Source organism: Ascoidea rubescens (genome assembly GCF_001661345.1).
Source record: "Ascoidea rubescens DSM 1968 unplaced genomic scaffold ASCRUscaffold_3, whole genome shotgun sequence".
NCBI lineage: Eukaryota > Fungi > Ascomycota > Saccharomycetes > Ascoideales > Ascoideaceae > Ascoidea > Ascoidea rubescens.
In genome coordinates this window covers 344,329-360,710 of record NW_017962915.1, presented here as the reverse complement: position 1 = coordinate 360,710, position 16,382 = coordinate 344,329, and the positions used below count along the sequence as shown (strand labels likewise).

The following is a 16,382-nucleotide window of genomic DNA, read 5'->3' as shown; positions in this document are numbered from 1 at the left end:
AAGGGTTTTGGTTTAAAACCAATACACCTGCTTTATGTAAACTGCTAATTAACCGACATTTCCCAAGAGAAATGCAAAACCTTCTGTAGCAGCTCAATGCTAGGAAATCAGGATATAGATTTGAAGAAAATCAAAATCAACGACTATTGGATGGTGAAATCAATACTCACTAATAAATCGCTTCGATCTGGCTTTAACGTAATAACGTTACTTCCACTCTTTGAAATTTCTATAGGTCCCTTTTTATTTTCTTTTAATTTTTCAAAGTTTTTCTTTGAACTCTAATATAACTTCAAATTTTAAGCTAAAGCGCTATAACTATTGTAGGCTACAAAATCAAATGTTACCTCAAATTTTGAACACCATCATCTAATGATTGGTATTGGGTCTGAAATCAAGTTATTCCTGATCTAAAAATGGAAATTTTCAATAAACAAGTATAATTAATTAATAGCTGCATGTTTATATAGTATATGATATATATTAAAATGCGCTGAAAACTATAGAAAAAAATATTTAATGATACAAATAATTATATCTTGAAAAAAATCCACCGAAAATAATATAATGTAATAAAAAATTATAAAAATGCAAAAACAAATCCAAAACGAAAGAAATTGAACAGCAGAGTAAGATGTAGAAAGAAAAAAATATGTTTTTATTTGTTTTAAAGGTTCGAACCATTAAAAATTAGAGTAGCAGAATGCCAATAATAATAACAAGGAAAGAGGGAAAAAAAGAAAGAAAATGAAAATGAAAATAAAAATAAAGATAAAGATAAAGATAAAGATAAAAACAATGAAAAAAGCGATTGTGATAAAATATAGGCAGCTAATAAACAAATTGAAAATAAAAATTAATATAATTTACACTTAAAAACACAGTATTGTAAATGATTTATCAAATATATAGTCCATTAGAATTTGAAATTTTTGAAATCTTGACAAATATGGAAAACTTTTTGTTTACTATTTTTTCTTCAATGAAATTTTAAAACCTTGAGTAACAAATGCCTTGTTTAATGCAGTTGTTGGTAAAACACCAGGGAACTTTTTTGCACTATAAATCTGAAAAATATCTGAATATGTGTTAGTTATGATACAACTAGCTGGACTTGGACTGACCAAGTTAGCATTAATTCTGCTTAATAAAAATTTGATTCTGTATTGTCCTTCAATTCTGATGCTAATATCGGGAAAAATAAACCAAATGCCCAAAACACCCTTATCATCATGTAATTTTCTAGCATTTGAGATTGTATTTCCAACCAAGTTTCTAGTTAATTGAGCTTTTGAAATAAGAGTTGAGTATTGATTTCCTTGGGTTGGAGTTGGTTTTATTGGTTGTGTTGGTTGATTAATTAAATTTGGTTGAATATTTAAGTTTTGATTTTGCTGATTAAACTGATTAAACTGATTAAATTGAACTGGTTGGTTTAAATTCATTGGATTTGGAATTGAGGTTGGAACTTGAGGAGGTGGCATATTTGGATTAGATGAAGAATAAAATGGCTGTTGGTTTGTTGAAGCACCGACCATCATTTGTGGATTTACCATTGCATTTAAATTAAAATGGGGATTTAAATTGGGATTTAAAGTTGAATTAAAAAATTGATAATTTGAAGGCATTTGGAAGACTGATTGGTTTGCAGGATTGGGTGAATTAGAGGAAAACCCAATACTATTTTTATCAGCAAAAAATCTGTTATTGGTAAAATCGTAATCATTTTGGACTATTGTTAAATTAATTTTTCCATCCCAACTCCATAATTCAGTTGAAAGAACTAAGCTTGCAAGGTATTGATCAGCAATTTGAAAAGCAGGGACTTCTAAACCGGTTCTTGAATCTTTGATCAGTAATCTGACACAGGGTAGAGGTGTAAGTGGTCTTCTATCTTTATCACCTAGGCCACACATTCTACCTCTAATTGGTTGTTGAACAACTTTTAATTCATAAATAAAAGGATCCGAAGGTGAGCCCAAAAGATTAGAGTTAGGATTAGGGTTGACAATGTGATTGTTCTGATTAAAAGTATTGAAATTGAAATTCATTTTTGTATTAAGACAATATAAAACAGCGGAGAGAGAGAGAATATAATTATTAGAATCAAAATAGTCGATATTGGAAATGTAAAAAAAATATCAAAGTATATTTTAAAAAATGATTGGAGGAAAATATAAATTAAAAGGAAAGAATTAACTAGTTTCTTCTATCATCTAAGAGATCCAAAGAGAATAAAATGATAATGAATATAGAAAAATATTAAATGATGGGTTGATAAAATTGAGGAAAAATGACTTTATATTTAAATCATTTTGATGTAATAAGATTTTACTTAATTTTAATCTACATGTTTGCCTTTACTAATTCCATGTTAATGAGGGAAAAAAACAAAGTAGTATAAGTCCAAAGTGAATCGTAGAAAAACAGAAAAGCCCAAATAACAAAAATTATAAGACAAACAATTCAAAAATAATATTATAACACTAGAATTTAAATTTGATTTTAGAATCAATTGTCAAGTGCTGAAACTGAGTAGAAAACATAGAAGTTAAACCGATTCTATTTTTTACCATTTCAGTGGTTGGCAGCCACGCTGGTGGAATCAACGACACTATGCATGAGCGCATAAACATAAACAATCGCAAAAGAGGCCACTATTGTTGTAGTGCTAGAGCTGTTTTGCAATCTGTATATTCAGTTCCAACTGCTCTGCAAGCAGATGAAATGTCGTAATTTTCTGAAATAAACAGCGAGGGTGCAGTTGGCTGGCCAGAGAGACAATCAATGCGTGGAAGAACTGGTCAAGCGTTGGAGTTCAAGATTGTTTCTACAGCCGGAAACCATATCGAGGGATTAAGGAAAAAGCGCAGGTGGAGTTTCCTCATGTTCAAGTATGTGTCTAGAAGAGTGGTTGTTTTACCAATACAAAAGCGTTTCGAGAGATCTCGCTATCAAGAAAGTTTTCCTTTCTTCAAAACAAATCTCAGATCCCGATTAAAGGAGTGCTGATTATGGTCTCGAAATCCAAGAGCAACGCAGGAGGTCTCAACCTTAGCACTTTCCATCTTAATGATATTTTTGTCTGCTAGTAGGGGAAATTCTATCAACAAATCACTAACCAAAAAACTATAATATCGTGCTTGATGACTGCAAAGTAAATAAAATTAATTAATAATGTTTTATTTACACAATCTAAAATCAATTATAGTTAATGTTATCAAATTTAATGGAAGTGACTAAATATTATTTATAATGTTTTAACTTTTTATCACTACCGGTTTATGTAATTCTCAAATTAATTTGGGGTAAAATTCAAGTGTTCAAATTCTATATACCATGTTTCTTTATGTTTGTTTGTTTATGTTTTTTATTTTTAATTTTCAATTTTCAATTCTTTTTCTTTCTTCAGCAGAAATATTTAATAGGTTTTTCATTTTTTTACTTGTTTTTGAGCAATAAAAGCAACAAGAAAAAATTGATCCAAGCTACCTCTGAAGAAATAGGGTGGTTGTCAAATGGAGACAGTCAAATTTTAACTTTTTCACTTGACTAGGAATTTCAATCTATATTTTGTTTGTTTGATTAGTTTTAAATTTAAATTTTTTTAGATTAAATAAGATTTTGAAAATTGCAGCCCATACTTTATTTTTTTGTGATTCTGGCAATTTGATCTTAAAGAATTGAAAATAGATTTTGTTCAAATCAATCTACGTATCATAAACCCTAAAAACCCTATAACATAATAAATAATAACTAAAAGCAAAGAGATAAAGTTACTGTGCTTTTTGAAAAAGGTTTATTTCAAACTGGTCAATAGCATTTTTTCAAAATTTAATTGGCTTTATTGTTTAGCAATTTTTCAATCATTAAGTTAACAATGAATTTCAAACTAGCAAGTGATTCCTACGTCAATATGAATAATTATTTTTTTACTTTTCTAGAAAAATGTATTGTTGTAGATTTGTTTCCATTTTTTTTTCCAAATAGTTCAAGTCCTAATTTCAAAATTGTCTTGAAAATTATATGGAAACTCCGTTTCAACTTGCAAATTAAGCTCTTAATTTTATTGACCTTCAATTTGAATATGTATTTCAATGTTCTACCCAATTTCTAAAAATCAGCTAATTATTGAAAATAATAGTAAACAATTATTTATTATAATATACAAATTAGAATTGTTTTTGTTTTCAATATAAACATTTCAATAAAAATGATATTAATAGAAATAAATAGATCCAAAATAGTGGATATAGGTGTGTACATCAAATTGCATATTCATAGCTACAAGTTATAAATAGAAAGAAAAATAGGTTGAAGAATCCTCCAAAACGAATAATCAATTCACTTGATAATCAAAATGATGATTTGCACATTTCTTTAAGATTTCCAAGCTATGACATAGTCTCCAGAATAATAAATCTGCACAGATTACACATTTTGTTTATACTAGATTTAATATTATTGATCAGTAAATTGATTTAATATATAATTGTTCAGATCAAAAGATGAGCGATAAATAAATATTAAAGGTAGTCACCATCGTGATCAATAGACAATTTGGTTTTAAAAGCTCTATTATAATAGCATCGGTTGAATGAAAACAAAAAGATACCAAAGAGATCATTAGTCAATGTTGGCTTGATAACAATACTTTGAATAATAGTAGTCATAATAATTGTGGTATTCCTTCAATATCATCAATACCCGGGCAATAACATACAAAACTCATGTAAAAAAAGGACAGTTAGGTTAAAATTGAATTATTCAATATTATTTTGCTTTCGCAATTGAAATAGATAGAAATATTAGATCTAGGGCTCAATTGAAATTGGAAAACTCAATCAAACAGTTTTATTCTTTGAGTTTTAAATCGTTTTTTTCAAACTTCTAGAATTGCTGCTTAATATATAGAAGGCTTCGATTATGCAGACCTTAAACCTCCAACAGCAGAGAAGTTTGGTTGTCAAAAGACCAGCCTGGGCCTTGCTTTCAATACGTCACAGCAAAAACGGAAAAAAAGTCCTATTGTCTGAATTTCTGGCTGGGCTTTCATAATGCACTCTGCAGCATTTCTGCATAGGGTTTACCAAATAGCAATATTTATTTAGCTGAAGCACTAATAGCATGATTTTTTCTGTTCTTGTTTTGCCATTAATACTTATCATATGTGCAATTTTTTTTTTAAGTATCATTTTAATTGTGTTATTTATTATGTTTTTGATAAAAAAAGCTCAGAATAGATAACAGTTTTGCTGGTAATCATGGATTTATGATCAGTTATATAAAATTAGAATATAAATATTGCAAAAGAACCATCGCACTATTATTATTTCGTGTTTCTCTTTGAATTTCCTGGCTTCAAAATAAAAACAAAGAAATATTTGCAATATTGAGAAAATTTTTTGGAAAATCTAGATTTGCCAACGAATTACGACATCACAATTACTGGCCAATCACTTGAAATGATTTTCGTTTTGTTCTGACTTATTTGTAATCCTCTGTGATACCTTCCAGTTGTTTCCAGAGAAACTTTTACAGCTTATTTTTGTTTTTCTGTGGCAAATTAATAATAAAGTAGTTTTAATGAAAAGTAGAGGCCCTATAAAAGAGTGAAAAATCGCTTGAACCTGTTTCCATTTGTTCCCGTTCACATTATAATATGGTTTTTTGTTTATCATTATTTTGTTTTATTTTTTTATAATTTGAAAATGATGATTGTTGCTTACAATTGGTTACATTGTTTTTCTGTTACATGTTTGATGTTCTTCCCTTTTAAAAACAAGGAAAAAAAGTCGTTGAATCTCATTACCAGAAATAAACACAACCCTTTCAAAATTTTTCTCGCAGATCTTTAAAATTGTTTTGAGATCAAAACACCTCTATGCTATCAGGAAAAGGTAGGAAGGAACGAAGGCAATCTGGATAGATGTTAGATCCGTATCTGTCCCATTTTAAACAGGTAATTTTTGATATCTTGAAAAGAAAATCAAAAATATTAAAATGAGTCTTCAGTAAATCTTTTTTATTTTAGGCATCAATTAGAGATAAAAGAAGTTTTCAATTTCTGTTTTACCCATAAAAAATAACAAAATTCACATTAATCTAAATAAGACTTTTTCTTAAAACTCTTGTTATTTTTTTTGAAGTGCCAAAAGGTGCTAAAGTAACGAGAAAAAAAGGTAAAAAATAAACAAAAGCATTAGGTATTGATCATTCTTTGTTTTTTTTGCAATAAAAATATTACTTGAATAGAATAATAAATATAGTGAGTCATTTATTTATCAACATATAAAACTATTGATTCTATAGACTGTTTTTTTACTTGATATTGCTTGGTGTTTTTAATTGAATTTTCGATCATTTCTAGAGATGATTGAGAGGCAACAAAACTAAGAGGCGACTACGAAATTCAATAGTTGATTCAAGGAACGAGCTTCTAAAAGCCCTAACCGGCAATCGTAATATGGGTTGAATTTCGTAAATTATTTACGGGTAACACTCTTCTGAGAGGAAACAAACTTTTGATGTGCGTATTAGTTATTAAAATAATTGTAGGTAATCAGGTAAGTTACTGAAAATTAGAAATTAAATAACTAACTGGATAGTCACGAATTCTTTATATTTTTTTTTTGATTGCGGAAATCATTTTTAGTTTTACAATCAGTTGTTTTTTTATCTTATAACTTTTCTACATGATCATATTACTAATTGATATTATCTTTTTTCACTACTAAACAAAGTAACCCACATGTTTCCCAATTGGAGAAATCGATTATTAATTTATAAAGTAAAATCAGTAAAAAAAAATAAATTTTAATTTGTGTTTTATTGACAAAATAATTGCCTTTTTTTATAATGATCAATAGCAAAAAGCTGGAAGACAAAAATACTTTTTTTTCTTTCAAAAATACCAATATCCAAGTCTAAAAATTCCTTCTGGATATCTCATAAAAGATAGTTTCTTTGATTTTGGTATCAAGATCATAATTCTTAAATATCAGATTTTTTCCTGATGGTTTGATTTAAAAAAAGAAATACATACAGAGAATATTTTTATTTTAAATTATGTTTATTTAAATATAATGAGTTTGAATTAGACAGAGAAGTTATTTAAAATGATTTTATATTCTTTCAGTTTTGTTTATTGATATGAAATTTGTACTGTTCAAAATCAGGTAATCTGTCGTATTTTGTTTTTATTTTAGACATTTTAAATGGTCCTAAATCTCTGTGGAATTTTTTTCTGAAAACGCTTCTTCTAATTTCAGAAATATCTCTATCCTTAGCACATAGTTGAAGCAAAAAGTACATGATACAAGCAAAAACAATAACAACAGTAGGCATAGCCATCATGATCATATATTTACTCTCTTCTGATCCAAATTCACCTAAGAATCCATTGTCTGAGTGCTTCTCTTTTTTATCAACTTTAGCTCTTTTACGGAAAGTGACTATGGTTCCATTTGTCAACAAATCAAAATCATCATCTGCAACATTATCAGGTTGAAGGTTAATTACAACTTTTTTATACACATTTTTTTCACCAATCCAATCAGGATCTACTATCAATGGATACATTCCGTCACCATTTTCATTTAACATCCATTCAGAAGTGAAAAAAGCATCTTCAATACCACTTGGCTTGTAGTTGAAGTTTTTATCAACAGTAGAATCAGTTTCTTTTTTAGAATCAGATTCAAAATCATCATCTTTGGGTTCAAAATCAATTTCATCCCTCTTTCTCAAATAGTTTTTCTCATAAATAGATTCACTAACATAAGCGAGATGTAATCTAATATTTTTAGCGTTTTTAAAGTATTTTGTATACCAAGAAATAAAATATACTTTATCTAAATCGAAACTTGAATTTTCTGTTGGAGTACAAAATGGTTCACTTGAAAGAATCTTTGTGCTTCCTTTTTTCTTATACCTGTTGGGGGTACATCTGATGACGGGATTAAGAGAAACATAAGTTTTATCTTCATCAATCCATTCGATTTGAGTCAATTTGTCACCATCTTTCATATTATGGGCTTTTAACTCTTTTTGGTCATAAGTTTTGGTTACAGGTTCTTTGAACCAAGTTGAATAATCGGGATAACCATTTTTAGTATAACCATTTTGAAATTTTGGCTTAATTGTTTTAGGACGACCTTGGTTATTCAAAGAAATCCAAGGTTGAGGAATGTTTGTCTCTATTGATGGTTTTGCACTGAATGTTATACCATCAATAACAGTTGGATGAACCACTTCGACAATTGAAGAATATATAGTTCTGACCCAAGGTTCTGGAGCCTTTTCTTCAACTTCTTTCTCTGGTTTGGGAGCTACTACTTCTCTATATGGCTCTCTTTTTAACAAATTTATTATTTTTTTGTAGCCGTTGTTATTAACTTCTGGAGTTGCTTCAGCTACAAACAAAGAAGCCTTATCAGCGGGTAAAATTGCTAAGCTGGCATTTATTGTGGTAAGAAACAACAAACATGTAATAGTTCTGGTACCAATCAAAGAACTGAAAACCATTACCAAGAAGGATAGCTATGAAGAATCTCAGTAATTCTTCTTAGGATGTGTTTTGCAGAAGGCAAGTGATGATAGTCGAGTTAAAAAAACAACAAAGGTATTCGTGTTGAGAGTTTTCAATTAAGGAAGAATTTTGATAAATATAAATTGAGAGAAACAATTGGAAGGGAGAACGGTTTGCGAATTAAGCTTTTCTGCTTTTAAAAAACAAGAAAAATCACGACACTTTAATGATCGCATCTTATGCCGAGAAAGCATGGGAGTGCATACAAACCCGTGCTCGTGGATTTATTTTTGGGAATATAACACAATATTTATTGATTTGGCCTTAGCGGTGAGAAAAAAAAACAGTATATAAGAATAAAAGCAGTAAAAGAAGATATCAAGTTATAAAAATATAAATCGGACTGTAAAACAAAATCAGTCGAAAGAAGTAAAAATTGAAGTTGAATAAAATGAATAAGTATCTAACTTATAATTGTGATAGTGAATAGGTAGTTTGTAATTATTAGGGGTGAATAATAGAATATTGAAGTATCAAATTAATGATAAATTCTTTAATTTAGTTTATGTTAATTTATAAGGACTATAAGATTACAATTTTTTTGCTTTTTTTTCAGCTCTGAGTCTCATTCTTTTTTCTCTGTTGGATTTAGCATCTGGACCAGATTCAGTATCTAAAGTGAAATCCCACCATCTAAAACTAGAAGCGTAGTTACCAATAAAGTAATGGTGGTGCAAGTCGTGGTGTTCAGCACCAGCCCACAATGGAAAAACCTTGTTAAATGACCATGGGAAATCATAACCTGAGTGAGAATCAACAGCTTGGAATAATCTTAAAACAATCCAAAGACAAACAGTGAATAAATGTAAATTCCTGAAAAAATAAGAATAAATCATTGGAAAACCAACAGTACCGAAACCCAAAGCCATGACTTCGACTGGATGAGCATATTCTGCAGCTAAACCAAATGGGGCAGCGTATTTGTGATGTTGTTTATGGATATATTTGTAGAAAGGGCCATAGTGGAATAATCTGTGGAACCAATAATGCCACATATCTTCCAAAAAGAAGAAAATAGCAACCTGGTAAGCAATGGTTTTCAAAGAAGGAAAAGGAACTGCATATAAAATACCCAATTGTAAGCACATTGGATGAAATGTCCAAATTGGCAAAGCTTCGACAAGGAAATGAGATTTGAGTACTGCTTTTAAGCATTCCCATTGTTCTTTATCACTTGGATATTTATCTGGCTGTAATTTGTATTTTTTAAATAAATTAAAGTGATCAATAATCATCCATGGAACACATCTACCGAAGTACATCAATTCATGCAAAATAAAAATCATAAGACCTGTGGCCAAAATATCATTGTTCATATAAATATACCATGAAGCCCACAATTTTTCGAGAAGATTCAACTCGATTTTGGAAGTATTGACATTTTTAAATACTTGGATAAAGGAATCAGCTGAAAGTGCCTGAGACGTAGCGTTGTTATTGAAAACGTCGGAAACGACAGAAAACTTTGATATTAGTTCTGTGGACAAGCTCATTATTTTTGACTATTATAATATGGTGTTATATAATATGATGGCCGAAAAGAAAAGATATCAGATAGAGAAAAAAATAAAAGAATAAAAGAATTAAAAAATCGAAAAGATATGAATAATATATATATGAATTCGGTGGAGCATCTCATTGTGCTATGGCCTTAATGAAACTGATGTTGATAGTAATATTCGTTTTCGAATCGGCTGGGCGATTATTTTGGTGTGCTCAGTTCCTCTCGTTTAGATGAACAAGCAATGCGCTGAATCGTGACAATGTTACTGTAAACCCTGTAGTGCAAACCGTTGCTTCAACAAGCCCACTGTTTCACACACAAAAACCATGATAGGATGGTATGATATGCCTTGGAAAGCAGATCCCAAAACCTTATGCACGCTCTCGCATATTAGCACGCGTGCATTTGTGTATACGTCGTTTGCTCGCTTTTATCTCGTTTAGAGTCTCTTTTCAGTACACATACACGTGGGATATCGTTTGCTGAGCGAGCACCTGCCTGATACCACACTATGTCTTATTAAGGCAATGCCATATTAAGAATGTCTTGTTTGTGGCTGCTGGCCGAAATGAGCAATAGCAAAGAAAAGCTATTTTGATGACTTTTGCCCAAGCAATCGAAGACGATAAAGAAACTGATAGAAAAGGTGTATCTGCTTCTCTTATCGCTACCACTTATTCTCATGTCATGAGCAGCGACGCAAACTACGCTATTTTATTTATAAAATGAACACCTATAACCAACATTTTCACAAGTTTCGACTTCAGGACACTGCCAGTCAAAACTATGATCAACTCGATAACAGCAATTTGTCCAGCAGCTTATCCAATAGTTTCGAGACCGGCTCCTCTAATGACAATGCTTCTGATGATATTATCGACACCACTTTGATCCAAAATTACCTTGCAACAAATATAAATAATATCGGCATCAGTAACATTGATGATAAATTGGCTGCCATTGCTAATAGAAATACCACGCTTGGTTCAACCACAGCGATCTCCCAACTCCCACCAACTTCTAAATCAACTTATCAAGATGACATATTTGACAATTCTAATACAACTAAATCCTTTCCAAATTTGCCAAATAAAAATCTGGAGATTTTAAACACACTGCCTGATAATCCAAATACTTTTGATAGTTTCAATTACAAATTAAGCAACAAAATTCGTCCTACCTATGATCAATTGACCTCCAAGTTCAAAATTTCCAAGGAAAGTTCCTTTTTCTTTAACTCTTCAAATAACACACCAACAAATAGTAAGATTTCCAATACTCAAATTCGAAACATCAATAATATAAATCATATCCAAAAAAGGAAGAATTCTTCTAAACCTTACAAAAACTATGTTTTGTCTTTTAGTATTAATGAAAAAGTTATGGATCCGGAAAAGGCTTCAAATGTTACAAAATTCAGGCCAACTAAATTAATAGATATGACTCTATTAGATGATTCAGCTCATGTGCCATATACACCAACAAACTTATCTCAAAACAATGTTATAAACAGATCTAATTTTGAAAATCCTTTTAAATTATGCACTTTATGTTCGAATGTAATAAAACCAGATGTTATTGATGATAATAAAAATAGCAATAACAATAATAATAACAATAATAACAATAATAAAATTGATGATTTAAGCAAGTTCAACTATAACTCACGTATTTGCTTATTGTGCAAGTCGAACTTTAACAATCATGTTGTTCAAAATGATTTTTCACTTGATTGTAAATACAAACTTAATGATTCTTTTTATTATAAATTCAAAATCAATGGCTCTTTGCTATTAAATGATTTTTCCTTCTTCTTAGATCTCCTATCAAAAAACAGCTTATCTGATACTAATCTATTTATACAAGTGGTATTTATCGATTTAAATGTTATAAATGGGTTTCGCGATATCAACTCCTCTAATAACTCATCCGATAATATCTTCAATAATATACATAACTACCCATACAATAATAACGATAACCCAGACAACCATTCAAATAATGATTCTAGTGATGATTCAATTGACAGTTCCAAAGTAGTCTTCAACTACATTAGAAAAGATTTGAGAGAAAAGATCAATCAGAAATCAAAACTCAACTGGGTAGTAAGGACAAGTTTTAAATCAAATTCAAATATTTATACTGTTAAGTTTAACTGCTCGCAAGATAAGAAACTAATTCGGAGTTCTAGAGGCAAAGGTAAAAGAGTCCATTTAAAAGATTTTTCATCTTATCACGATTGTAATTCAAGTTTACATATCAAAATTGTTTCTGATAATGGATTGGTGACTTTATGCTATAAGCACCATTCGCATTATTAATCACATCTTCCATATTCTATTTTTTTTTTTTGGAACATATATTACTTTATATTGTATTACATTGTATTATACTATATTATATTATACTAATATAAAACTTAAATGATATGGCAATGACCTGTATGAATAAGTGATTTTGTAGTTTTAATAGAGCAGATATTCCTGCGAGCTAATTTCTTTTAATAAATAATACTGTATTTTATATTTATATAATAATCAAAAGATAAACAAACAAATATAACAAAATAAAAATCACTTTGAATTGCTAATATTACAAATGACATGAAAACAAAAAAAAAACAAAAAAACCCAAGAATTAAATCAAATTGAAGAATAGAATTATTTTTTGGAATTTCTCTTTTTGTTTCTCTTCTTATCTTTTTTCTTTAAGCCAGTCATGCCACCTTTAAGGGCTATAGCATAATCTTTCCAAAACTGATCTAAATCATCACTTTTGACAATTGTTGAATATTTGAGTTTTTTGTCCTTTTCGCTGCTACCATTAGTTGCTCTTAATAATATGGAATACTTTTGGGTGTCTTTCTTGGTGTCATCTGTTATTAAGGGGTCATCTATCCTTCCAACTGTCTGCTTTCCATCAATTGGGTCAAAAGGCACCAATCTCTTTTGTGTGAAATACACTGAAGACCTGGTGTTTTGTGAGGCTTGCAATAATGTCCTCACCTTCAATAGGTATTCTGCATTAGATATATGAGGTTCAGCAGCATCTGGTGCCATTTTTGTGCTATAACTCTGTTCTTCTCTTTTCTGCTTATCTGAGGACAACAAATCACACACCTTTCGAACCACTTCACGAAAACCAGAAAAGAGCACGTGTACTATTATATCAGTTTCTCTTTTTGGCAGTTTTGGTGAAGAAGTCGTTTTCATGTAGAACAGGTGTGGAGGTCTTGCAAAATGCTTCAGAGACTGTTAGTGAGCTCAGTAGCCACCCAGGGACAGTTATATTGCTTCAAAAATATTGAGAAACCGATTTTCTTCGGAAAATGTTTTAGGATTTCTTCTCCATCGCCTCCAAAACCTTATCAAATAAGAGCCTTTAGCTTGTCGTTCCCATTGAGAAAAAAGAAAAATAGATCAAAAAATGTTCCTGCTAAACCTGACGAAGATAAACCTGCTAAAACCTTTTCTTCTGCTACCCCTGCTCCTTTGAATGCTGAAGCATTTTTATCAAATACTGGTGATACTTTTGTCTCCAAAGGTTTTCAACCCAATGTTAGCCATGAATACCCTAGAAATCCAAAATTCAATTCTCCAACATACAATAAAAAAAGCAACTCCAACTTTTATATCCGCTACAAAAAACATTTAATTCTTGCATTACTTTTAGCATCTGGTTCTTATCTAATATATTTTTTCAAGTATTCTTCAGAGTTGGATCATCCAACTTCTCGACCTTTACTATCTCAAGACTATTTTACCACTTTTAAAATCACATATAAAAAAGATATCGATGATGATCATTTTTTATTAGAATTATCCCCCAAATATAAATTATCCAAATATCGTCAAAAATACCAAAATCAGTATAAAGAGTTATGGAATGGTCATAGAATATGGTCTGTCGAATTTAAACAACCGGATATTATGATTGCCAGAAAATACACCCCTCTACCAATTCTTCTATCTGAATCAAATTCTTTAGCTCTTGATATTCCTGATCTAATTAAGTTGCAAAATGATGAGGAAGATCCTGACTCCAAGAAAGGTAAGTTATTTTTTTACATAAAGAAATACGAAAATGGCGAGGTTGCCAAATGGTTGAGCTCAAAACCTTTAGGATCAGAGATTGAAATAAGAGGACCATATACTGAGTTTGTGTTTCCATTTCAACCAATTGATAAATACCCATCCAGATTTCCCTTGCTAGACTTGCCCTCAAAGGTTAACGCAGATCCATTTTCTGTTAAAGAGTTGAAAATTCCCAAGCCTGATAATTATGCTTTTTATGCTGGTGGTACTGGTATAACTCCGTTTTTACAAGTTTTATTATCTCATAATCCTCCTCAAGGGCATGTTTTTCTTCACTATTCTACGAAAACAAAGAATGAAGTTCCAGAAATCTTTGACAGATATCTTTATTATCTTGAAAAATTAAATAGAGTTACTTTGAAGCGATATATCGATGATGAAAAAAATTTTATAATATCAAAAGATATTAACAAACCATCTCTAAGCAATTTTACAGGCAGATCATTACTCAACAAAGTTATGAAAAAAGAAATCTATGACAGTGTTGAATCAGAGGAACAATCTTTAGGTCCTCAAGATATCAAGATTTATTCCAATGCTTTAGCTCAAGCTGATTATGAGAAAAACACTGAAAAGCAAAATCCATCTTTAAGTATAGTTTGTGGTCCTGATGGCTATATAAATTATATTTCTGGTTCTAAAACCGTTGAGTTGGAACAAGGCAAAGTTTCTGGTTTACTAAAACAAAAAGGTTGGTCAGAAAATAATGTTTTCAAGTTATGAAAATATTAAATATATTACATCAATTGATGTATTTTCTGTAAAGCTTTGTTTATTTTTTAAGTACTGTACATAATATTATACATATAGATATATTTATTAATATCAATTTTGTTTCCTTATTTTAAACTATAAAAACAAACAAGGATTTCTCTTTTGAAAAACAAAAAAAACCAAAAATCAAAAAGCAATATAGTTTGATATAAGAATTATTATAAAAAAACGAGATACCACTCATGAAGAAAAAAAATAACTAGTTTGTTAGAGAAGTTGAAAAAAAGAAAAAAAAAATATATATAAATACTATATACATAAAAAAAAATTTCAAATAGTAGACTGGATAAGAGAATTCATCGAATCAAGCTAAACATGATGGTCAAAAAATTAAAAATTAAAATATAAATGAAAAGAACAATTTTTTAGAAGCTTATAAGAAATTTATGAAAACAACTGGACTATTATCAATACAAAAAATAAACATAGAAGGAGGGCACCTTGTGAATTTAATTGCAGAAAAAAAAAAATAGAAAGAAACATCCAAATAAAATGAATCTTTTTTTCTCCTTTCAATTATTATTTACCTTCTTTTATTCCTTATTTTTAGTTTGATTTCATAATTATAATTTTTTAAATTTGTTTAAAAAAACAAAACAAAACTAATCTCAAAATAAAGCAATAACACATAAACGTAAATAAAATTTAAACAAAAATAAAAAAGTAGAAAAAATAGAAGAAATAGAAAAAAAAATGCAAGAAAACAACAACTCTTCAAAAGATTAAGATTTTAATTTTTTTGTTTTTGGGATAGTTTAGCTAACAGTAATATTTAAAGTATTATCCTGTGATTCCGATGCAACATCTTGAGCCAAATTCCAATCGTCATTGGATTCAATTCTAATTAAATCACCATCTTCATCTTCATATTTAACTTTCATTTTATCCATAGAGATTTCGACTCCACATTGTAGTAATTTTTTTTCTAATTTTGATTTTAATTCAGTATGAGAGCAATCTTTTGGAACTAAAACAGCATAAATATTCAGATCATAAGTTATATTTACTCTTATTGATTCTGTTTTTAATTCATTAGTTTGCAGCTTTGATTGTGAACGGGAACGAGATTGGGGAGGAGAATTATTATTTAAATTTAAGTTATTAATTCCATTCATTAGATTTGGATTAAAATTATGATTAACTAATTTTAAATTAGTAAAAGAAGATGCTGGAGTTGATGCTGATCTATTTCTACTTTCCATATTATTTGAGATATTACTATTATTATTTTTATCAGAATATTGATTAAGAATATTGCTGGAATTAGTTGAATTTCTTTGAAGATCATACAAATTATTGAAAACGGGTTGTGAATTATGGTTGTAATATTTAGTGAACATTAATTGATCATGGTTCATTGAAGTTCTTGGAGATTGATCTCTAGAGATTGTGAAACCATCAAATCTGTTGCTCGAGTGAT

The 16,382-nt window shown here is 29.5% G+C and overlaps 6 protein-coding genes across 6 annotated transcripts; 2 read left to right on the top strand and 4 right to left on the bottom strand.

Annotated features, from left to right (window-relative positions):
• Positions 1-917: 917 nt before the first annotated feature.
• ASCRUDRAFT_74701 (velvet factor family protein) lies at positions 918-2,192 on the bottom strand. Its single transcript, XM_020192788.1, has one exon. It carries the CDS (start codon positions 2,049-2,051, stop codon positions 969-971), a length of 1,083 nt encoding a protein of 360 aa, XP_020048588.1. The 5' UTR covers positions 2,052-2,192; the 3' UTR covers positions 918-968.
• A 5,065-nt stretch (positions 2,193-7,257) lies between these two features.
• Positions 7,258-8,295, bottom strand: ASCRUDRAFT_25117 (DUF4448 domain-containing protein; the record flags this gene model as incomplete). The annotated part of the gene is made up of 1 exon (XM_020189884.1): positions 7,258-8,295. A coding segment is annotated over one exon (1,038 nt), but the record flags the coding sequence as incomplete, so codon positions are not given.
• Positions 8,296-8,815: 520 nt separating this feature from the next.
• Positions 8,816-10,234, bottom strand: ASCRUDRAFT_74699 (sterol desaturase family protein). The gene has a single exon (XM_020192787.1). The coding sequence runs from the start codon at positions 10,081-10,083 to the stop codon at positions 9,121-9,123; it is 963 nt and encodes a 320-aa protein (XP_020048586.1). The 5' UTR covers positions 10,084-10,234; the 3' UTR covers positions 8,816-9,120.
• A 508-nt stretch (positions 10,235-10,742) lies between these two features.
• On the top strand, positions 10,743-12,577 carry ASCRUDRAFT_74698 (uncharacterized protein). The gene has a single exon (XM_020192786.1). It carries the CDS (start codon positions 10,820-10,822, stop codon positions 12,413-12,415), a length of 1,596 nt encoding a protein of 531 aa, XP_020048585.1. The 5' UTR covers positions 10,743-10,819; the 3' UTR covers positions 12,416-12,577.
• Positions 12,438-13,247, bottom strand: SRP14 (RNA-binding signal recognition particle subunit SRP14). Its single transcript, XM_020192785.1, has one exon. It carries the CDS (start codon positions 13,151-13,153, stop codon positions 12,755-12,757), a length of 399 nt encoding a protein of 132 aa, XP_020048584.1. The 5' UTR covers positions 13,154-13,247; the 3' UTR covers positions 12,438-12,754.
• A 342-nt stretch (positions 13,248-13,589) lies between these two features.
• On the top strand, positions 13,590-14,911 carry CYC2 (oxidoreductase; the record flags this gene model as incomplete). The annotated part of the gene is made up of 2 exons (XM_020194427.1): positions 13,590-13,651; positions 13,711-14,911. 2 exons carry the CDS (start codon positions 13,590-13,592, stop codon positions 14,909-14,911), a joined length of 1,263 nt encoding a protein of 420 aa, XP_020048583.1.
• Between the last annotated feature and the right edge of the window lie 1,471 nt (positions 14,912-16,382).

What these genes read in the sequence shown, in the direction of transcription:
- SRP14 (XM_020192785.1), bottom strand. Translation starts at nt 13,153, where the DNA reads ATGGCACCAGATGCTGCTGAACCTCATATATCTAATGCAGAATACCTA.
- ASCRUDRAFT_74699 (XM_020192787.1), bottom strand. Translation starts at nt 10,083, where the DNA reads ATGAGCTTGTCCACAGAACTAATATCAAAGTTTTCTGTCGTTTCCGAC.
- ASCRUDRAFT_74701 (XM_020192788.1), bottom strand. Translation starts at nt 2,051, where the DNA reads ATGAATTTCAATTTCAATACTTTTAATCAGAACAATCACATTGTCAAC.
- ASCRUDRAFT_74698 (XM_020192786.1), top strand. Translation starts at nt 10,820, where the DNA reads ATGAACACCTATAACCAACATTTTCACAAGTTTCGACTTCAGGACACT.